Below are 24,121 nucleotides of genomic sequence, written 5' to 3' on the forward strand. Positions count from 1 at the left end.
GCCTGAGCAGGTACTAAAAGTAGTACCTGGTACCAGGTGCTATTCTAGTGGTAACGGTACCGTGCTGTGGCATGGTGAGGCGAGGCGAGTAGAGCCGGTGGAAATACGCCAATACAGTCAAACCGTTGAAGAGCCCAGCCTTACTTAAATTTTTAATACATCAGTTTAAAAGTTACTGAAATACAAAATATTTTAAAAAGAAATGAAGCCTGAAGATGATGCAAAGCTCCCATGTCATCTGAACCTGTCACAGTGGGCACCCTCCTCCTTAACTGCCGTTTATTTTGTTTATTTATCTAGAAACAAAAGACTCTCGAGTACCTGATGTCCCAAAACGTCTCTATGGGGGCATCGGGATTCCACAGCTCTATGGTCTCTGGCTGGTGAAGAACCAACAGAGCCTAGAAAACAGAACCAGGAAGAAGAGACACAAACAAAACAACGTTTTACATCAAACAAGACACTTATGCACTTTGTAGAAGGTGCAAATTTTAAATTAAAAAAAAAAGTGTGGTTATATGCTTACTGACACATAGTCAGTGCTCAATGTCTTAGAGAGGCGGACACTCTAATGCTGTCTAATGCTGGTTCTCGCACAGGGTAGTCAACTTTGACTATGTGTCAGTATCTCATACAATCGCGATTCAAAAACTATCACATAAATAATGTACGCACATATTTACCTCAATTTCAAAGATAATCAAACAGATCAATGTGTGCACTCATTAAGTTTATTTTTGTAAATATTTACAAAACTGATCATAAATCAGTTTCCACAGCTCTAAATGCCTCCAAACAAACAGGAATGTGATACTCTGTTTACTTGGAACACACTTTAGAACACAAATAATGGCTTTGTTTCCTCCTACTTGCAATGTACACTTACTTAGTGCCATTAGGTTTACTGAATCTTCGTCGTGAACTTAAAAATTCTTAAATAAAATGTATTTCAGCTGTTCAATTCCTTCCATTCCTGGTTTTCATACACAACATTTGCAGGAAGTGTTGAAATAAGTCAGGAGATCTCAGCCTGTACTGCTTTATTTTTTACCATTGTTTTTGTAATTCAGTCATAAAGTCTATCTGTACAGAAACTGCAATCAGAATTATAACCATTAAGATGCAATTAAAAGAGTGCAATTATCCTCTTAATGTCCATTATATTAAGTGAAAATACATTTTTTTTTTTTATTTCTTGAATTTTCAAGTGAACCTTTTGCAGCACTCTCAGTGTTAGTGTTGTGTTTGGTTTCTGACCTCCATGGCTTCTTGTGAGAGTTGTGTGGTGTTGGTTAGAGGCACTAGCTGCACCAGGCCAGTGATGAGCTCTGCTGTGCTGCTCTGCATCTCTGGAGCCTGCTTCACTGGGTTCTAACACATTACAAACACACAAACACACACAATCAAGTTCAATTAGCTTTTCGTCATTGCAGTTTTACCAATGAAGTGACACAAATGAACACTGAAATAACTGCTGCATCTGATCATATGTGTAAGAAAGGTAGTCAGCGTAGAAATTGTACATGATATCAAGGAAAAGACTCGACATAATCATTGTGCAGACTCACATGCAACATGAGTTTGGGGTCTGCATGGATGAGTTTGACCAGAGCGAGGAGGAGGCACTTGTAACTTCGAGTGTCCAGGTCTGTGGTTTTCTCTTTGAATTTAAGGCTGGTGGTCATCTTCCCTTTGAATGTCAGACTCTGCAGAAGGACAACATAAGGTGTATCAGGTAAGTGAGTCACACTCAATCAGAGTTCTACAAACTCTAATGTCTAATGAACTCTAAGAAAAGATCACAGTGGTAGCTGCACTATCCGTTATATTAAATCTATTACTTATATGTACAATAAGTAATACTCTTCTTCTAGAAGGTCTCTTTACTAGCAAGCAGGAAATGAAGATGCCTTTCAGAGGAGAAGTGAAACAACAATAAAATAGGTGATTTAACTGTAGTGGCAGAGCAGTGTATGGAATTCTTTATTGGTTAAAAAAAACATCCAACACAAACATCTGGCTTTTTGTCTACAAAGGGAATAGAAACAATTGAATCGCTCCCAGGTCAAATGACTCTGCAATAAACGCAGGTTTTCATCTGCTCTGGCTCAGCAGTGATGCAAATATGACACCCACCATCTACTGCTTTATTTCATGCATCTGGTTCAGAAGCTGCAGAGTTTGAAAGGGGGACTGAAGTAAAAGATTAAAAAAAAGTGTAAGTGTCAGAGGGACCCAAGCTGTTTTCTTGTTGTTGTACTTTAAGGTGGGTGATTTACAGTGGTTTTGTGGGCGTGAACAAAAAAAACCAGAAAGACACTCCTGTATAGGAGTCAATTGCCTTTTCTAGTAAGTTTATCCATGTTTAATTTCACTCATCTTTTTACTTTCAGTATTTCACTGATAGCAGCTGTAATGATAGCCAGAGACTCAAATGGCAATAATCAGTTCCAACAAGTGCAGGGCTAATACTGCATTGAAGTGAGTTAAAGAGAGAGAAGTCATCTAACATCTGGTTTCATTATGGTGTGTTTGCTACAGCAACAGCACACCCAACACATTTATATTGTGTTAATTTAAAATATGTAGTTAACCAAGATCTAAGAAGTGACGTGACGAGAATACAAAGATTTTTGGTACTTCTGGCTTATTCATGTGTTAAAAGGAAAAGATGTGTTCACTATACTTAAATGGCTGAAATATTATACATTCAAACAATCCTTTAAGAGTTAAAACTTGTATATCCCTCTGTGGCAAACTTAAAGATTCATGTAATAACTAATCTTGTTGCTGTCCACTCACCGGTGTCATGCGTAGTGGAGCGTGGGTGCCAGCGCCTTGAATCACCCGATTGAGCGTGTCTGAGAACATGAAGCGCAGCTCCCCAGAGTAGCAGTACACCGCATCAATCTTGGGCCACCAGTCAAGGTGGGACTATAAGAGGACAACACAGGATGAGAAATGACAAAAGACACATCAAAAAAGTCAGCTTATCAATAATGTGGAGAGGCTGTGGTCACTTACGTTGGTGATTATTCTGTGCAATGAGTTGACGAGGACAAAGTGAAAGGTGGAGGGGGAGGAGGAGGCCAAACAGACCTACAAGGAGGGAAAAAAAAGGAAGAAAAATGTTCATGACTCAAACTCAGCTGCTGCTCGAGTATCTGCTCCATGCTGGTAACTATGGGAGAAGATAACAAACATTAAAAGAACATTGCATTCTTTTAATTCCACCTTAAAGTGCTGGTTGTTGTGAGGATTGATGCGGAAACAGGAGACGAAGCAGTCCATCATGAGCTCCACATCAGCGTTCTGGCTGCCCGTCCCCCTCCAGAAAGGTTTGGCTGGGTTGAAGAGCAGAGCCTGGTGGTGGGGGACATGGTCAATCCAAAAGCAGGGTCATTCAAAAGCATATATCAGGTGGATATATTACAAAAGTGTGAACTATAACTATTTTAACTGTATTATTGACTTTTTTTATAAGCTTTGAAACATTGATAAGTAACTGGCCTAAAAACCCAATGCTAACCAGACTAGACTATTTATAGAGGAACAAAAGCGTAAAATGACAAAATAAAGAAACAACCCTATAAATTACATTAATATGACATGAATTAACTTCTAAAATGTATAGTGTATGTATTCATATTTGTTTTATTGTCCAAAACAGCTGAATGTATCTATAAATATGAGCAGAGTGAACTGATGACTTTTGTAGCTGCTGTAAACAAATACATTTAAAAAAACAACAAAAGAATAAAAAATCTAATTTTAAGGGATAGGTCAGACCTTGAGATCCATGACAATGGACTGGACCAGGAGGAAAATGGTGGAGTGATCCTCCCAGTTGATGTAGGTAGAGGCTTTACACAGTTTGACACAGGCAATCGCGGCACTCTCCATCAGCTGCTTGCTGCCTCCCTGGCCGGCTAAAGCTTTCCTCAAACTGTCCAGAAACAGTTTCTGCACACACAACACATCTGGAGTCAGTAAATCTCCTGTGTTAAGCATGTGATTTTGGGTACATGTGTGCGTGTGTGTGTGTCAGTTCTTTCCTCCCACCTTGTTAGCTTTGCTGTCCTCCACAGTGTCTTTAGAGATGGTGTGTGTGATTTCTGGACAGAGGATGAGGAGGATGATCTGCAGGGGCCACACAGCTGCCTTCCTCTTGGCACTCTCTGCAAAGCTGTCCACCAGATCAAACAACTTCTCTGCTGCTTCTGAACACACACAAAAACACTCCAAGTTAGTAACAGCCAACTTCGCGGCTTTCTCATGAAACATTGAAAAATGATTTTTATTACAAATGTCGTACAAATCTGAAACTCATTAATAAAAAAATGACCTATAAGACAACTATGTATTCTAAACCCTTCAACATACCATACATGTGAACAAATAATGGCAGTAGTTTAATCAAGTTTGTAGAGGTTGTAAAGAGATTGTTAAATATCTGGCCAGACCAAACTGTAAAAACACGCTTTGGGGTGTATATACATATACTGTATATACATATACACATATTTATATATATATATATATATATATATATATATATATATATATATATATATATATATATATATATATATATATATATATATATATATATAGACATATACATGTATATATATATATATATATGTATATATATATATATACATATACATATACATATGTATATATACATATGTATATATATATATATACACACACACATATATGTATACATATATAGATACACACACGTATATACATATATACACACACATATATGTATATACACACATATATATACATATACATATATATATACACATATATATATATATATATATATATATATATATACACACATATACATATATATACATATATATATATATACATATATATACACATATACACATATATATATATATATATATATACACACATATACATATATATACATATATATATACATACATATATATACATATATATATATATATATATATATATATATACATATGCATATATATATACATACATATATATACATATACATATACATATATATATACATATATATATACATATATAGATACACACACGTATACGTATATACACACACATATATGTATATACATACATATATATACATACATATATATATATATATATATATATATATATATATATATATATATATATATATATATATATATATATATATATACACGTTCAAGGCTGCACCATCATCTATTAAATCCATTGTGTGGCTCCATTAGCGTCGACTGTGGCAGCTAACATCAAAGCGGCGACAATACTGCACAGAGCCCACTGTCCATACACTAACACGATTTGATGTGCACCCAACATGGTTGTTGCTGTTGTTAATATGGCCGTGCACAGGACGTGACGCTGTAGACTGCCGCTGGAAGTCTTTGCAGAAGAAGAGGGGGCGGCGACGTAAGGGCCGATGACTGTGAATGGATCTTGATGTGGACACCAGAGATCCACGTTAATACCAGGTGTAAATGGAAGAGGTGCAATGCTATCCAATCGCTATGTGATCACAGAGAATGCATTCTAATGACAGGTGTAAAGGGGGCCATAACATTGGGGGTGTGTAGGTGTGTGACGATCAGTGTTAAAATTGTGGCGGTGTCTACAAATAGATTAACATATGGGCACGAAGAAGCCCATATGCTGTTCTACTCGGAGAAAGACAGCAGCTGCTTCTATAACCTATTCATATGTTTCAAATGTTGGATGGATGGACGGACAGTGTCAGCTATACCTGCCATATCCGCTTGTGGTCGCTGGTAGAGCATGGTGAACTCATCCGGGTAATTCTCCACCCAGTTCCAAAATGCCTACAAAGACAAAAGCAGAAGAGTAAGTGTAAGACATAACATAGAGGCTTAGAGATAGAAAAATAGCTGTAAGTGTTTAAGAAAAGGAATGTTAGAGCTGAAAAAGGTCAACTCTGGTGTGGTATTTCTTAGAAACATAGCCAAGTTAGCTTTAGCTGTCAAGTTAGATGAACTTGAAAAAAAGATTCTAAATCGTTTTTGATTTGTGCTCTGGAAAGAAAATCACTAAATCTGGACATCATCCTCATGTCAAAGTTATCAAAAAAGTTACAGATCAAAAACAAGTTCAAGTCCAAGGAGATTAAAGGGGTTATATACAACTACAGTTTAAAAAAATATTGGAGAGCACTGTCCCCCCTACATCCCCTCTTCATAGATCCCCTAGATCTATGAGGAGCTACTCTTGAAGCTCTTTTCCACTAAATCAAAATAAACGTTAACAGCAGGATGTAAATTATTTTCTAGGTTGTGAAAAAAACAATTGTTATCAGTGAAACTAATATTTCAGTTTAACGTGCTTCCCTGATCTCTTATTACATATCGTGGTAATTTTATGACTGAATGAATTACAATTCTAACATACAGCTCCATAGAGCCTTCAAATGAATGGAAGAGAGTCGGGATGGTAGAACGGTTACCTTCTCTAAACTGTTGATGACTGCTAACTGAGCAGGCTTCTTGAGAGCTCGAAACTTCAGTACAGTTTCTGAAAGAAAACAAACAGCATTAGGGCAAAAACAAGACAGCAAACACATGTATCACTTCAAGATTCCTTTTACATCTAACGGATGAGATTTCATTCTACAACAATCGGGATTTGGGTCGTTTATGAATACTATAGTATCCATGTCCGAAAATATGAAAATGCGAAAATACCTGTACCAGGTACTATTACAAAAAAAAACAAGTAGAGTCGAGGCGTGCCATGCTACTACTGTGTAATGCGATCAATACATCTGTCCACATTCAGCATTGTAATGTGGACAGATGGACTGGGCACTGAAATCTAGCTCCAATATGACATCTACTCGACTGGAACGCAATGCAAATTGTCATGCCACATTTTAGAGCTTGGGCCATTTTCATGAGCCAGTTTTCTTTGCAGCTCCACAAGCTCATCTTTGCAATTGAAGGATGGTGTCAGGGGTTTAAAACAGTTACAGGTGGGAACCCCTCTGGACCCCTGGTTTGGGTTCCTTTCTAAAGTTCTGAGCCTGTTGGTGTAAACATGTAAGAACATCAGGGACAAACCTTGTAGCAGCCTCTTCAGCTTCGAGCAGTCCACGTTGATGTACTGCATCAGCTCTATGTCATGAACATCCACATTGTCCTCCGAGCACACCGTCAGCTCCTGGAGCCTGATCAAACACACACACACACACAAGCACATATTACACATACACAGAGTGTCGCACCCGATTGTGCCCTTCATTGCAAAATGTAATTTGTGAATATGTGGTAGGGTTGCAGCTGTTATTTAGATTATTAATTGATTACTAAATCAATTGTCAACTATTTTTATTTGATTAGCTGATTTTTGAGGTTTTTTTCAGCTTCTTAAATGTGAACATTTTCTGGTTTCTTTGCTCCACATAACAAAGAAATCATTAAAAGTGAATCATTTTGGTTTGTGAACAAACCAGACATAGCCAATCAAATCAAGTTTATGCATTTAGATCAAACACAGCACAGCCCTAACAACAAGGGCTGACAAGGGTTTTCTCCCCCATTGACAAAGTTTTTTAAAATGACGTGTACCCGTGAGTCCACAGTTAACATAGGTAAACATTGGCATTTGAGGTAATTTATGTTAACAGCAGTTGCAGCTCTAGTCTGTTCAGAGGTAGACACGACTGCTAGAAGACATCACAGATTTGAGAAAAAAAATATGATTTGGATGATGTTCTCGCAGAGAAAACCACAAGTTGCTCTGAGTCCTACTGCAAGAGCTACCTGGTGGAGATGCGGCTGAAGACGGCATTGAAGTTGTTGCAGCTCAGAGAGAAAAGGACAGCTGAGGCTGAGGCTCGGAGCTCAGCGGCGTGCTGGTGGCCGTCACGGTACGTATAGATGAAATGGCAGATCTCCGGCAGCAGCTGTTTAACCAGCATGGTCTCATCCAGACGCAAGCAGTCCTTTGATTGCTGAGGAAAGTGCAGATGAGGAGGAGACAGTCAGAACAAAGACCTCTGAATCACACTGGAAATGAGAAGGTACTCCATCAATGTGCAACAAACTAAAAGTGATGGCGAGGAATGCAGGTGTGTAATGGTTCTCCTAAATCATTCATACGTACACGCCACTCAAGAACAAAGCTGTTCACTCAAATGATTCTTGCATGAGGCCCAATATGATACTGACGGTTATTTTTAACAATATATATATATATATATATACACACATACATACATAGATAGATATATAGATATATAGATTCTCCTCACAAATACAGTCTGCAACACTTGTTTGGCATAACAGGGAAAAGGCAGGGCAGTAAGACCAACCTCAGGCAGCTACTTGGCTTCCATCTGGTAATGTGGAAACTAGAAATAACTACTACCAAATGCCTGAAAATAAATCTGGGGATCCTACCAGGGACTGGGAGAGTGTGATTGATGGCTGATAAGTACATTACCAGAGATTAGTGTCTGGTTGAGGAAAAACACAGCAGCATAGATACTTAATAATTTAATGGTTAGATTACACTGATGGCAAAAGGATGGGACATAACAACCGACTCCTAACTTCAAGAGATCAGATCAATTGTTAAATGGGTTTCAGACTGGGTGAGACTCACCCCAGCCAGGCACTTCTCCAGTGTGTCTAGGATGATGAGCTGGGAGAGGTAGAGGTTCTTCTCAGAAGCTTCTCCAAATATCCGCTGTGAAAAGAATTACAGTCTTAACATCAGTAACTCAACATTGGAGAAGATCTGCAATCACTTCGAACTGAACTCATTCACACTCAGTCAATGTTGATTCTGGACATGGACTCAGGTTTTCCTATTTAAAAAAAAAAATAACCCACTAAATATCAACAGATTTAACATTTCAATTCAATTGTATTGCAAACAAAATCAAGAGTTGCCGATGTCGGACAATGTCAGCTAATGCCCTGATTTAAAATGTTCAGAACTGCAACAGTTATGATATAATCCACATTTCCTGGAAGTTTGCATTGGCTTCCTAATAGGTTCTGATCTGTCGCGACCCAATGACTCATTGATTTTAGTTGGATTTGGTTTTTTTAATGTCATGTAAACACGTTAGTCCGACTAAAATCAAGCTTGTCTCAATCGGACCAACATAACTGGATAATGCAATTCATAATCTGATTACTCCTGCATGTATACTCTTAGTTGGACTGGAGTCAGACTTGACATTCGGTGCACCAACATTTCCTCCCCGGTCTTTGACACGGAAGTAGAAGGAGACGACATATAAGCTGCAGTACTGTTGCTGGAAATCATACGGTGGCAGTGTCTTTCTTCGGACAACACAGCAACCACAAGAGCCGTGCTCGGTCAAAGTTGTATCACGATTAACATGCACAGCAGGTTGGAAACATTCAGAACCATAAACGTCAACAGAAAACTGATTGAATATGCACTAGCTTATAGACAGATACAGTGCCTCCTATGGAGGCGGAGTCAGTCGTACACTAAATGGATTTTCTCCTGCGCATGAATACTCAGACCGAAGTTGTCCGATTGCCTGTATTAGTTGGACTACGCTCAATTAAACTGCAGATGCAAACGCACTGAGTGTGTCCTTTGGCAAGACATTGAACCTCAAATTGATGCGAAAGACTTGGGATAGAAGAGGAAGAAGCCCACTCACCATGTTGTTGACATTTTTGAGGATTGTAGTGAGACCACTGATGACGAGGGAGAACTTGTATTTGGAGATGTTGATCAGACATTCCTTGTTGTGCTCTGTGCTGACTTTGGTGTGAGTGTTCTGGTGACCAACTTTGATGGGAAGCTGAGGGAAAGGACAAAGGAAGATGTTGATGAAGCACTTCGTAACAATTACACACACACAAAGTGTAAAACCAAAAAAAAAAAAGTGTAAATCAAAAATTGAAGAATACATTTATGATAACTGCAATAAAGAGTTGTGCAAAACACTTCACTCGTTAGTTTATTTTACAAATCTCTAATTGCACATAGAACAAAGTTTGGACCAAGCCTTCAAAAGATGTGTCCATTATAGATTTGTGTAACACAGTCAGTTCTACACTGTGTCTACATTGTTTGATACTAACAACATAGTCTGCTGTTATTTCTTAACATGTCACAAGTGGTGAACACAATGCATGCCATTTTCTTATGTCCGTAATATGTTTATTAAACTTAACCGAAGACCTTCCAGTTGGTGGCTTCACCTTAATGTAGGACAGTCTGTATCCAATACTGATATCAGTGAGTACATGACAGGTCCCAAACCCACAACTTTTACTACAAGTTAGCACAGATCCAATAGTGACTCTAATAGATGTAGAACATAACCTGCTAAGCTCACCCTGATTCCAGGTCCGTCATTCCTCCTTTAAGGTCAAAATGTGTCAATAAAATTTGCACGACTGATTCCTTTCCCCCAAGTGAGTCATGTGAAATGACATGAATGTGTTGTTACAGAGTTTAAACTTTCATACGTTTCATTTTCACCTTTAACCTCTTTCAAAGTCAGCTGTGAAAGAACACATTGCTGCCGTGACACTGATCGTCATAATGTCTGTGTCAAGACTACGTCAATAAAGTAGGCGGTAATGTTACTATTTTTCTGACACTGTACCAATAAAGCAACTAAGATATTTCAAAAATGACCTATGATTGTACCTATAATTCTCTTTGTTCTGTTCAGTTCCTGACTTGGCTACTTTTGACACTTGCTTCACTGTTTTTATCTAGAGCTGAACCTATTACTCGATTATTCGATGATATAAGGACACAACAATGATATTAATTATGATTTCTTTTCATAATTAAAACAAGATTTTTCAGTGGTTCTGGTTTCTTTGCTCCATATAACAAAAAAATCATAAAAACTGAACGGTTTTTTGGACAAAACAAGACATTAGAGAACATCATCATTTCCAGGTTTGAAAAAAAATCAACTTTTTTTGATTATTTAACAATTGATTGATTATGTACAAAGTCATCCGTTGCAGGCCTATTTTTATCAAATCCATTTCATAAAGAAATATATAACTTTCTGTTCTCACCAACAGGGTGAGACGAACAGTGATGACCCCAACCAAACTGGTTGTGGTTCCCCATTTTGTGTGGGTTAATTGACTACTGTTTCTCAGAGGCTCAGTACAAACTAAAAATTGTGACATAAATTGAGATAAACTTTAGATTAAATATTATATCAAATATTATTGCTTGAGAACACCACAGTATTCAGTAGACTGGGAGTCCATCGTAAAAGGAATTTTGAATTTGTTTGAGTTTGTTGTGGTTTGCAGGAGAATTTCCCACCGCTAAAATCATGTGTGATGTAGAAACATAATTTTAAGTGTATTGGGTTGGCTTGGCTGGAGTATTGATTTTTTTTTCCCCCAAAGAGAGAGTAAACATGTGGAACAGCTAACGTGACACTTTCCTCACAGTTCTTTTCTACTAAGGGCTACAACTAACGATTATCAGTTAATCTGTCGATTATTTTCTTGATTAATCGAGTACTTATTTGGTCTTTAAAATGTCAGAAAAGGTTTAAAAATCTTGATCAGTGTTTCTCAAACCTGGAAATGATGATGTTCTCACATGTCTTACATGTTTTAATGATTTGTTTGTTATATGGAGAAAATAAAGCAGAAAATATCCACATTTAAGAAGCTGAACAATCTGAAAACATGGTTTAATTCTTTAAAAAAAAACACTAGAACCGATTAATAATCGTCAATCAATTTATGTGTATCTTTGGCCTGCAGGTGTGTGCACTCTCACCGGTGTGTGTGTGTGTGTGTGTGCGTGTGCAGGCTCGTGATAATTAAAATATTCGACGAATAATCACGTTGAATAAACTTTGCTTTATCACTGGTTTATTCTACAGTTGAAAAGACAAGTCCAATCACACAACACATTTAAAGACAAACAATACTTATCACTTATTTATGGGAGCGATGGGTTGAATGAACATCTCAGTTCCATCTTAACTAGACTGGTTTGGGTCATTTTCATGAGGGATTACTTGGCTTGGATAACAATAACCAAAAGGTGGGTTTAACGACTAAAGCCACTTTCTTCTGACTGCAATAATCCAAGATTAGCTGCTAAACCCTGACTACAATCCAGGATCTGTGACAACTTACATCAGAAACAAAGACTTTTGACCAAACACCACAAACTGCCAGATGGATTTCTCGCTTAGCAGAAAATAATGGAACATACCAACAATACACCTTCATTACATCACGTGAGGAGAACAGAACAAATACACAAAATACATAGAAATGAATGCGCAAAACCTGACAGGACGTTACAAAATACGGTAGAAGGGGGCAGTATCATCAAGTTTTTAATTTACTACCTTGTTCTGACTCAATTTACATGCAGTGTCTTTATCCTTAATTAAGAGCGAGCACCTAGCACTTTTTACAGCAATACCTGACTGCGACGCAACAGAAACTCTACAGTATGAATGCAATAACACTGAACACGTTCTGACACTGTCGATATATGATAATTATCATAAATAAATCCATCCAGGACGTATGCGCAGTAAAGAAAAATCACGGGAAATGTCACCTGTCAAGAAAATGACAAAGTAACAGGAAGAACAACATTTTCTTTCCCAAATGAGATCATCTGAACTCATGTCTGAAGCTCACCAAGAGACCTACAGTATATGATACAGTATATGACTAAACCTACAAGATATGAAACAGTATATGACTAAACATACAGTATATGACATAGTATATGACTAAACCTACAGGATATGAAACCATATATAACTAAACATAAAGTATATGACTAAACCTACAGGATATGATACAGTATATAAATAAACCTACAGTATATGCATGGGCTTAATAGATTTGAAAGACACAGGTTTGCTATAGGACACCAAACTGATTCCAATAACCAAACCTTTATTCCTTGACCACAACTAACCATAACCAGTTAAGGTCTAACCCGAACATTAACTTAACCTAGCCTCACAAATTAGGTTCTAACTCATTAAAAATGGGCTTAGGTACTCCATGAGGAGTACTGGTCCTGACAACGTTTATTTATACAAGCAAATTTCCTTTAACAGCGTTAACAGCTATTCTTTTAGGAATCTGTATTGGCCTCCATTCATTTGGACAGTTTAACCAAAACCTTGTCCCCAACCTTGACCATAACCAGGTAATGTTTAAGCCCAACTTTAACCACTCGAATCTTACCTTTAAACTTCATCATTTCAGATATTAGGTTCTACCTCATTGTGACCATGCTTACTGCTATTGCTAAATATTGTAGTTAAGAAATGAAAATGTGCTACAGAGGTGGCAAAAAACAAACAAACACACACTAACACACACACACACACACAAGCACTGCTACTTTCATTAAGAAATGCTAACAGGGGTTCTGGCCCTGGAGCCACAACAACGGGCCCCGGCTCCCTGACCTTCTGAACCCCTTGTGACTGTGTCCGGGTGGCCGCTTCACTAACCTTCCCATGACGCCAAATAACTCACGTCTTATTTGTTTACATTGGACAGCTAGGCCTGCTAATGTTAGCTTCCTAGCTGCCGTGAAAGAGACATCAGCTGCGGAATTGAACACACACACACACACACACATATATATACAAACACACACACATACACAGAGAGACACCGTGTAATAGAGAGAGGTGTGTGTGCAGGTTTAAATCCTACTAACATGAACCAGTGCAGTGTGTTTATATGAACTGACGTCTCTGTCCCTACAACGCCCGGATCAAATGTGGGATAAGTGTGTTATTTGACGGTGCAGGCAGCGACAGCTAAAAGCGCTCCTCACTGTTCTGCAGCTGAGACAAACAGCACACAGATATTTGAGCTGTTACCGCCGGCAAAACAAGCGCTCCCCTGAATCCTTTTAATAACGAGGGCCGTATCTGAGCCAATGTATCGTCAACAGCGACCAGTGAGAGCTGAGCAGCAGCTACACCCAGCCCCTGAATGTGCCAGTCTTACCTGCTCATCAAATCTAGTAATCACGGCCTGGACCCACTCCACGGGTTTATGAGCCGCCATGGCCGGGCGGAGGGACACCGCAGCGCAGCGCTGACTAATCCAAGGTGCGAGGCCGCAGCTGACACTCTTATTTCCGCATGAAAATGTGCCCTGGCTAGTCAGGAGAAGAGCACAGGGCCGAGTATTTTTCCTTTTCTGTTAGATTCACCATGCCACCGCCATGACACACCACCGGAAGTCTTCTTCAGAGAAACTGGTGGGCGGTGTTGGACACCACAGTCAAGCTGGCTCTGGTGACAGAGCTGCACAGCTTCCTGGGAAAATCTTCAAAAACAATCCTCACAGATTAAAATAGTTAGTATTTTTTACTTTTTAGTCAAACCCCCATTCTGTGCCTTTAAAAATGTTATGTACCTGTAACGGAAAAGCTATGAACACAAAGCATGTGCTCCAAATGTAATATTTTCATTCAACATTATAATTATATAAATTAATGATTAATCAGGACGATAAATACCGCTTTCGCTTTATCCATATGTAAGAATTAGTGATATCTAGTGGTAAGATTAAGTAGCGATTTGTCAGATTTTACAATTAAAAATTCCCATACTTCATCCATTGGACAATGCTAGCTGTCAATCACACTGGTGTCCATTCACTTTATTATTTATTCTTCTCTAATTGTGAACATAATTTACAGAATGGACATCATATGCTATTGAAGAAGCCCCAGAACTAGACATTGAGACCATTAACTCCTCAGGAAAAATGTGTACTGATGCTGTAAATCAAGTGAGAAGTCTTATAATTTTCCCATAGACTTTTTGCAACCAGAGGAATCGCCCCCTGGTGGCTGTTCAATATATTTTTTACTTTCTGGGTCAGACTCAAATGACCTGGAGGCCACTGAGCATTGAGTCTGGTCAGGACGGGGTCAGTCAAGAAATTCCAACTTTTTGGGAAAAAGCAACTGTTCAGTAAGGGTGAGCAATATGAAAATGATATCAAACACATTGCAATATCAATATTTTTGATGATATTCCACAGAATTTCAAAACAATATTGAACAACATGTAAATATAAAAATGTTTTTATAACATAAAATTAATCTTTGCCTTAAAAAAACATACAGAAATAACTCATTATAACTTCCTGTGGGCCACAGGAAATAAACTGGAGAACTGGATGTGGCCCGTCGGCCACAAGTTTGAGATCTCTGCTGGAGATTGTAACCAACTGAGGACACCTCTGCTCATCCTCATGAAACCAACCCCACAGAGTGGGAGTGGAGTATTGTTTTTAGTGGCTCAGTGTGTCTGTCTGTTTGTGCTTCCACACTTGCACTTGCCAATATGACCAACAGAGGCCGACAGAGGCTTGTTGCATGAATGGGGTGAAGTCTGCCATCTCTGATTGCCTTGTTTCCTGTTTGCATTTGAAGCTTCCACTTCAAAAAAGTGAGGTGCACACTCCATAAAGTGGGACCTGTGACAAAAGTACATAGAAAATGGTAATTTGAAGACTATGAAAAAATATTATTTTATGTGCTTATCCAAACAAACTTCTGTCAATAAACACTGCTGAATGTTACAAGGATGACATGCTACACAGTTCACGATATAAATCATGATTACAAGGAATTTGTGCACAGTATCAGTGTTTCTATTTTTACTGTACTTTCTGTAACATTACTATTATTTTTGAATCATTATTTTATTTCAAAACCAGCCACCTGTCAAATGTGTAGCATAAAAAAGAAAAATTATTTATTATTATTATTTATTTGGCAATAAAAAAATAAAAATAAAATCCCATCTATGTGACCCAGTCTTTAGGAATGACTGCTTTGTACTTTGTGTTGTTTAATTTCCTTAATTTCTCTTTTTTAAAATATATAATATTTCATTGTTTATTGATTTCATGTATGTATTCATTTGTTGCTGCTGCTTCTTTAATATTTCCCATGTCCACAAACCTTTTTGGCTTTCAGCTTCTCCTTCATTAGAGGTCGCCACAGCGGATGACCCACATATTTGATTCGGTAGTTTCCTGATGCAACCCATCCCATTCATCCCATTCATTCAGGCTACAGACCAGTAAGAGAGTAATGGGGATTGTAATGAGTAATGAACCAGCAACCCCCCGGTTACAAGCACAATTCCCTCAAACAAATGTTTGTAATGGTAGATCATATTTTTCAACAGTTTACATTATCATACAAAGCCCTGCCTTTAAAGCTATTACAGCAGTAAAGTGTGCATTAACACATTTGAACTCAGTGATAATCTTCTTTGGTGTGTGAGATTACGTGTTTCTGGTTTTATTTTGAAATGCAGTGGTCTTTACTTCCGCCGCCAACGGAGACAACTGCAGCCGCTTGTCCTCGCGCTTGGATGGCATGCGTCAAATCGGATCAGGATCATCGTAATGTTTTCATTTCCGAGTGATTTTTATTGTTTATATCGTTAAGTCAGAGGCTGTAGACTTCACTCAAGGTGTCACACTGTTGGAAACAACCAACCACACAAAGTGAAGACCGAGGAAAACTTCAATTATCAATAATTATTAACCAGTAAATGCTACAAATCACATTGACTTGTCTGTGGATCATAATAAATTACAGGATGATTTTCCGAGTTTTTGTTTTTTTTAGGTTTTTGTTTCATTGCCTGATACTTTTCCTCATTAGTAAATTAAAGAGATAGTTCAGTTCTTTTCACATGTAGTTGTATGAAGTTTTGAAGCCGAGAACATAGCAGATGGCCACAAGGGGGCGACTCTGCTGGTTACAAAAAAGTAAGAGAAAGTAAAGTAATATCTGGAGAAAATGAATGTACTTCTCACTTGATTTATAACATCAATAAGCTTTTTCCCAAGGAATTAACAGTCTCAGTCCCAGGTTTTCTTTCGTTTGTAGGGCATGATGTCAGTTTTGTAAATGATGTTCCTATGTGGGTAAAGAGTAATGAATCATGTTTCCATTTAGAGGAAAATAGATATGAGTGGACACAAATATAACTGGCAGTTGATATCATCCATCAGCGCCTGGATGCAAGTGAGGTCTGTGACTTTGCTGTTGTTGATGGTCGTTACTACCTAAATCTTGAGGCTTTAAAACAGGAATTCATATTGAGCTCTGAAGATTCTGTCCATTTTCAAATACAGGCCATGGGGAAAAACTGATTTTGACCACATTTCAAAAGGTTCACCTGCTAAAATGTATCGTCTGCTGCTGTATGTCACTTCTGTTGGGCAGCCTTTTCCTGAGATTGTCCCATGAAGAGCGATTTGTTTGCTGTGTTCACAAGGCGAGAACATTTGAAAACTCCCACTTTAGATTCACTGTTGGGGGTTAGGGTTGTCTGAAAGCTGTGACTCCCCCAGTGAGTAAAAGTGGGCACGTTTTTATTTTAATACAGCAGGACATAAGCATTAGATGTCATCCTCACATTTGTTTTGGTCTGACATGCAACCACGGCAATGACAGCGTCCCTCAGTTATTGCATGTTGGACTTTTCAGCGACACGGTTTTCTTCTGACACCCATCGGTTTCTACTGATTCACATTCTTCACAGAGCAAACTGCAGCACACATGAATCTGAAGAAACACAGAAATTCAAAGTCAGGAGGTAGAGTGGGTCGTCCAATCTACCAGGAAGTTGGCGGTTCGATCCTCAGCTCCTCTAGTCAGTGTGTTCTTGGGCAAGAAGACGAACCACTGTTTGTTGTGTGGCTGTCAAGATTAGTGTGGTGATATGCTATACAAATATATTTCATTTATATACAGAGGGGTACAGTTTTGTTGACACTATATCAAAAGAATGTGAGGACATTTAACAATTCTAAAACATTAACCAAACTTCCATTGTTTTTTAATAAAAAATAAAGTGAACTGAATTAACAGCTGAAAATCTGGTAAGGCACTTCTGCACAGATGTCATGAAAGACTCAAAGGTATGGTTTACAATAATTTAAGGCAACAGTGACAATACGGATGAAGAACTGCAGGTGTTCATAGGGTGTGTGCATAGGGCTGGGTAATTATGTAGTAAAATTGTAGCAAAAATACATTTTCCTTAATAGTGTTTGCCTTTAAATTTTACCTCAAATGTGTGAAGCTTTTGTCGTTTTTGTCCAAAATTACAATCACATGAAAAAAATATCTGGCAGTAAACGTGAAGATAATTTTCAATATCGATTCGAAAATAGAACATTTCTATTACGGCAATGTTTTTGGCCATATCACCCAGCCCTAACAGTACGAACCCATTCCATGAAACAATAGGCAAAGGTTGACATACTTAACACAGCACTGGGTATGGAAAGATAAGATCTCAGCGGCCAGCGGACTTTGTGTGAGCACAAGTAGGACGATGAAAGCCCCCTGAAGTGGCATTTTTCAAAATACAATGAGAAGAAATGCAGCTAAACGATGCATGGACAGATTCTTCAGTGACATTCAATGAAATGCTTGAGTGTTGAATTCAAATAGCTAGCTCGTCAGGAAAAACTGGATTCTTCTAACATTGTCTCCATGCACGTTATTCATATTTTTAGTCTGACACCAGGATCATGTTGCAGTGACCTGAAATACTGTATGTACAACAACAGCACCTAGTCACACTAGGACACGACACAACTGATGAGGACTGTTTACTTCTGGACACACTTGGCAAGTTGAACACAAGTCCTTTGGTAAGTCACATATTGCATAATTGTGAGACATCCACATGAGTCTGCTGATGATACTAATGAAAATGGTCATCTTCTTTGGAGGAGGCTTTAATTAAGACGAATGGTGGGCTGTCACTGGCCAATGCCCCGTTAAGAGAGTGCCACATGGTCTTTTAGGTGAAGCCGCTGTCAATTTGTCAAAGTCCTCGAGTAGTCCATGTCTCTTCAGTAGATCAACAGGGTCTACTCGATAGCATCAGGCCTGGTGGCCACATAAACAAAGAGCACGATGAGCAGCACCACCACAGCCAGTGTGGGCAGGACAATTGTGGCCACCTGCTGGCGTGCCTCCTGCATGGCTTGCTTACGCTCCTTTTTGTCCTTGGAGGTTTCTTTTTTGGGTTTGCCTTTGAGTTGCCTCATGACGCCTCTGCAGCAGCTTGCTCAAAGAAACCTGACAAAAGAGAAACACCACAATGAGTTGGATTTCAAGCCATGATGAAAACAGCTGCAAAGCAACTCTTCCCTTAAGCCGTGTTTCCATTGAGTGGAACGGTTCGATTTGGTACAGTATTTTGTTGTGTTTCCATGAGGAATAGTACCAAAATAACCAGCCCCTACATTCCATTTGTGCCACCCTTCCTTTGGGGTACCAGAGTAATATAGTACAGTAAGGTGAAGGCAGAGCAAGACCAGTACATCCAGTATGACGCCACACTACGTGTATCTTGCTGACACAGTCATCAGACACAGCTCACACTCCGCCTACCAACTAAAGGTAGTGTTCTCAGTTAAAACACAAACCTGAGCCAGGGCTTCACCAACACATCCCCTGATGTGTGTTGTTGGGGAGCTGCTGAAGAGGCTAGAGAAACGCAGGCTCATCCCTATTATGGAGCTCACGTATCTGGATGGTATGTCAAATTGGGGTGGGGCAGGGCATCAAAAGAATCATACAGCACTTAATTGGATGAAGATAAATGTACTCCCAGTAATATCCAAGTAGGATATCAGTCATCAAATCTCCCCAAAGCAGATTCAAGAACAACCTCTAAAATCCAATAGGAATGCTGGATGAACTGCTCTTTTTTAATATTATTAGATTGGACACGATCATTTAGTTGGCATTTCACGTCATATATATGTGATTAAGACAATAAAATGTTGATTTTTATATCATGGGGAATAAATCGCAGATGTTTCTCCTTTGACTACTTGTGGGCACATCTCACTTCTGTCTCGCTCTATACACAAATGTGAAGACCAATTGATGCTTTTAAACCAGTCTGACTGCACAGATGTGTTTGCTGTCGTGGTGTTTGTAATTGTGTCTGGGTGTGACTGCTCAAGTGACAGGAGACAGAGAAAAGTCTAGAGGGGCTACATTAATCAAACTGCACATGCAGCTGGAACATAAAACAACATTTTGTCCATTGTCCAAAAAATAACTCAGGCCTTAGTATTGTGGTGGTGGTGGCTACAAAGTACATGGGCCCTGAGAAGTTTAAATACATACTGTCAGATCATTGTGAAACTAAGGAGCAGTGAGGAGCAGCACAGGGGCGTGGTCATCTGTACACACTTTTACAGACCTGCAGTATCCGGACATTTTCAACTTCTTGATTAGCTTCCATTCATCTTACTGAAGGTTTACAAGAGCCTGGAGGAAAACTAATGGACGATATCCACTCCTGAGTGTACCAGCTAAAAATAGCATTGTTGTCACTGCAGTGGCACAAAAGCGACCTACAATCTTCACTTTTATGATGAAAACAGCCGGCAAAGACACAAGTTTTCTGACATATTGCCTGATTTATCTGAGGAAATAGATTATATACGTCTGTGAGATGAACCGTGTTGTTTCCTGCCAGGGAGGCGTGTCAGAGGTGTTACCTAGGTTGAGTGACGTCAACATCCAGAGCTCAATTAGCAATAGAAGCCTAAACCCCTCTTCTCAGTCCATTGGTCAAAGCTCCTCCCCCAACACACAGGAAGTTAATTGTATTTCGTAATGTTAGCACATTGCTGAAAACTTTATGAAGTCACCAATATGTTTGACACTGTCAGGAAGTGTTCTCGGACATTTGGTTAGAAAACCATAACAGTCATCTTTGAACCTTTCATGGTATGAAGGTGGGACCACTGTTTAGTAGTTTTTACTACCAAAGAAATGACAACAGCTATAATTACCTTCAGCCTGGAACTGACCAAAATCATGCAATGTATACCAGACATTCCAGCCATTTTATTTTTTACAATTACCTCAATAATATCATAAACCATAACCATTTTGATTAGGTGTGAAACTATGGTCTTAGCTGCACAGGAAGAGGGTGATGCACCACCTGACCTGACTTCCACAAACTGCTGACCGCTCCTTTAATCCGCTCAACCATGATAAAGATAATTTACAGGCTAAGTTGTTACTGCTGCCGAACGACAGCCTGTGTGTAACCCAACACCCGCTCAAATAAGGCAGTGGCTGACTTTACTGGGGGACCAGTCAAAACTGGACAGACATTATTAAACAGCCTCGTGGCTGGACTTTCTCGTCCAAAACTACGCTGCTAAACAAGTTGGTGGATGTTACGCTCGTGTATCCGGTGGAATCTTTGCGTTAGTTAGCACGTACTAACTTTAAGAGACGCAGGTGAGCTACAGTACAGCGCCGACATTACCACTGTTGAAGGGTCAGTAAGAAGTGACATAGGCATGGAAAGTTGTCTTACAGATGGAGTCAGAGTGTTTCAGACAGCTCCTCGACTCTTCTCACGGTGACGTCCCGGTCTCCTCACGGGACCAAGTCGGTCAGAACGCCGCTTTTCCTCCGTAGCTCGACGTGGCAGTCAGTGTGCGAGCTGCTGAGAAACCACTATCAAGACAACATGGACATTTCCGGCCTAGCCCTCCAAAATAAAACATAGTAATAGTAGTGGTAATAATAATAACACTATTAATAATAATAATAATAATAATACTAATAATAATAATAATAATAACAATAACTTGCGATTATTATTGTTATTATTATTATTGTTATAATAACAATGACAATTGTTTAAAAAAACATATTTGAGATACATTTATTTAGTTTTATACACAGCAAATACTGAACTGAAGCATGACTTTATATATATATATATATATATGTGTGTATATATATATACATACTGTATATTGCAATTGCAAATCTCAATTTAATATTTTACCCAAATTACTGGCCCTAATTAAGAGAGTAAAGAGGAAATACTTATAAGTTATTAGATAAAAGGTACCATATAGGTAGATTTTCTCTAAATAATGTGCTAATTTGCATCTGGGACGTGTCCGTAGGGACGTGTCTGGGGTTGGTGTAAAAAGTGTTGTTTTTTTTTGGAGCATTATGTAACTGTTAAATCTATAAATCGTCCATTCACAACCTGGAACATCAAGGGACTATGTGTTGTTGATCCGAGAGAGGCTTGGATATAATTATGGAGTAATGAAGTAATAATGGAAATGTAACCTGTATATATGGCAAGTGGAAATAAATGTGCAAAACTTTATTATTTACACAACTCTTCCTTGCCTTGGTGAGTGAGGAATTGAAACAGTACATTTGTACGAGTCAAGCCCAATTGGGACCTGCCTTCAGCTAACACTCTTGGGTGCCTTTGGAATTAAATTTACATTTGACACTGACTACACCTGTCATGCACAAAAATTGCTCAATGGAATATGAAGCACCCAAAAGGTTCAATATTGATTAATCTGATATTTCAATACATTTAAGTTACAGATTATTTGTATTATATTATATTTATATATTATATACACAGTATACATGATTAAACCTCCCAATCTCCAGGGCTCCAACTCCTGCTCCTACTACTATATTACAATAGGCATTGTACTTCTATACAGAATATCTGGACAATTGACTTGACTCATATTGAAGTTTGGTTATGGTCTTTAGGCCTCCCTGACCAAATTTAAGGTGGATTCGGTCAATTGCATGGAGTACATTAAGGTGAAGCTGTGACAATACCTGAATTTTGAATATATTGTTTAGCAGTATACTGTCTTCACACCCAGGGCCGGCTCTACCTAATTTTGTGCCCTAGGCGAGATTGCTCTCCGGTGCCCACACACACACACACGAATTACACCAGCCAAATGAACAATCACACATGTTTAATTTGAACAACAACAGCAAACAGCAAAAAATCACAACTTTCAAGTATTGAATTACAGCAACCACAAGAACAATCACAACAGTTTCATTTGAACAACAACAACAAACTGTCAGGTAACTCTTTCCAGCGTGTCTTTCACTTCAACCAAAATTGTACACGTCTGGACTTCCCTGCAGGAAAAGCATCTATGGTATCATCAAATGACACCTGCCTAGACACTTCACGGTTGATGCTCTTTTCAAGAGAGAACACACAAATGAGGGCGACTAGAAATAGAAAATCATTTTTATATAGTAGTTTTAAATTTTTTATTTTTTTTTTTTACACAGATGGCGCTCTAGGCGACCGCCTATATCGCCTATGCCAAGAGCCGGCCCTGTTCACACCTATAGAGGTTGAAGATTCAAACATGTTCAGCAACAACATCATCAAATCTCAAGGAGAAGTTGAGATTTGGCCCACCAGGCTTTACTTTACAACTGTCACTTTAAACAAATCTTACATGTCAGTATTCCTGAATGACGCTTAGAGACAGAGAAAGAGACACAGTCAGTTGGTGTAGATCAGTCAGACTTCATTGTTAGTTGTGTTGAAATATATTGTCTTTGTTTTTACCTGACAAACTGACCACACTACACCACACACTACCCATAAGAAAGTTTGTTATCACTTTATAATTGAAAATGTTTGGTTTTTGTATCCTTACAATTAGTATGTTATATGTACTTTAGGCAAGGGCCTTGCTTTACAAAGGACACCATCTTACACGACCATGTTTCTACACCTGCCGGTCCACTGTATCGTTGCCTGAAGTGTTTAGGAAAGTGAGGACTGAGCATGGGCAGCATTTCTCTGTTACAATTTGCAGTCTTGTCACTAGAGGTCACTACAAATTAAGTCCAAGATTGAAGCACTGAAAGCATGAGAATAAATGTATCAGTGATTACAGTTATTAAAGAATATAAGAGAAAGATAAATAAATAACTGAAATAAAAATAAAAAAGGGCCGGTCAATTGAAAAACAGTTTGGGAAAAATGAACTATTCAGTGATTTTACATTAACATTGTATCTTGATAATCCATCATGATATTGCAAATTAAAAGTGTTTGTTTTGATATATAGTTCACAAAAAAACAACACAATGATGATAATGCAAAAATGAATCTATAAATAAAAAACAATTAGAAATAAAATACAATCTAAATTGTCTTTCTTCTTATCGATAATAACAT

At 38.4% G+C, this 24,121-nt stretch overlaps 1 protein-coding gene and 1 long non-coding RNA gene across 5 annotated transcripts in view; both read right to left on the minus strand.

Moving 5' to 3' along the window:
- The window catches only part of nf1a (neurofibromin 1a), a 62,960-nt gene extending 48,679 nt beyond the window's left edge, over positions 1-14,281 (minus strand). For all 4 annotated transcript variants that reach the window (XR_006360936.1, XM_044033069.1, XM_044033071.1 and 1 more), the window contains exons 1-15: positions 14,040-14,281; positions 9,701-9,844; positions 8,659-8,742; positions 7,815-8,005; positions 7,113-7,219; positions 6,500-6,567; positions 5,786-5,861; positions 4,063-4,220; positions 3,790-3,963; positions 3,235-3,363; positions 3,025-3,099; positions 2,803-2,934; positions 1,569-1,706; positions 1,258-1,371; positions 322-401 (exon numbers count right to left, since the gene is read on the minus strand). Coding sequence is in view for 3 of the 4 variants with exons in the window: in XM_044033069.1 (XP_043889004.1) it covers positions 322-401; positions 1,258-1,371; positions 1,569-1,706; positions 2,803-2,934; positions 3,025-3,099; positions 3,235-3,363; positions 3,790-3,963; positions 4,063-4,220; positions 5,786-5,861; positions 6,500-6,567; positions 7,113-7,219; positions 7,815-8,005; positions 8,659-8,742; positions 9,701-9,844; positions 14,040-14,099 (1,730 nt within the window). In the remaining variant the exon portion in view is untranslated. The remainder of the gene's footprint in view (positions 1-321; positions 402-1,257; positions 1,372-1,568; positions 1,707-2,802; positions 2,935-3,024; positions 3,100-3,234; positions 3,364-3,789; positions 3,964-4,062; positions 4,221-5,785; positions 5,862-6,499; positions 6,568-7,112; positions 7,220-7,814; positions 8,006-8,658; positions 8,743-9,700; positions 9,845-14,039) is intronic.
- Positions 14,282-17,894: 3,613 nt separating this feature from the next.
- LOC122773041 lies at positions 17,895-21,627 on the minus strand. The gene is made up of 2 exons (XR_006360847.1): positions 21,443-21,627; positions 17,895-19,167 (listed from the first exon to the last, which is right to left on the minus strand). It is a non-coding gene; the product is annotated as an uncharacterized LOC122773041 (long non-coding RNA).
- Positions 21,628-24,121: the final 2,494 nt, after the last annotated feature.

Source organism: Solea senegalensis, linkage group LG8, assembly GCF_019176455.1.
Source record: "Solea senegalensis isolate Sse05_10M linkage group LG8, IFAPA_SoseM_1, whole genome shotgun sequence".
Lineage (NCBI taxonomy): Eukaryota > Metazoa > Chordata > Actinopteri > Pleuronectiformes > Soleidae > Solea > Solea senegalensis.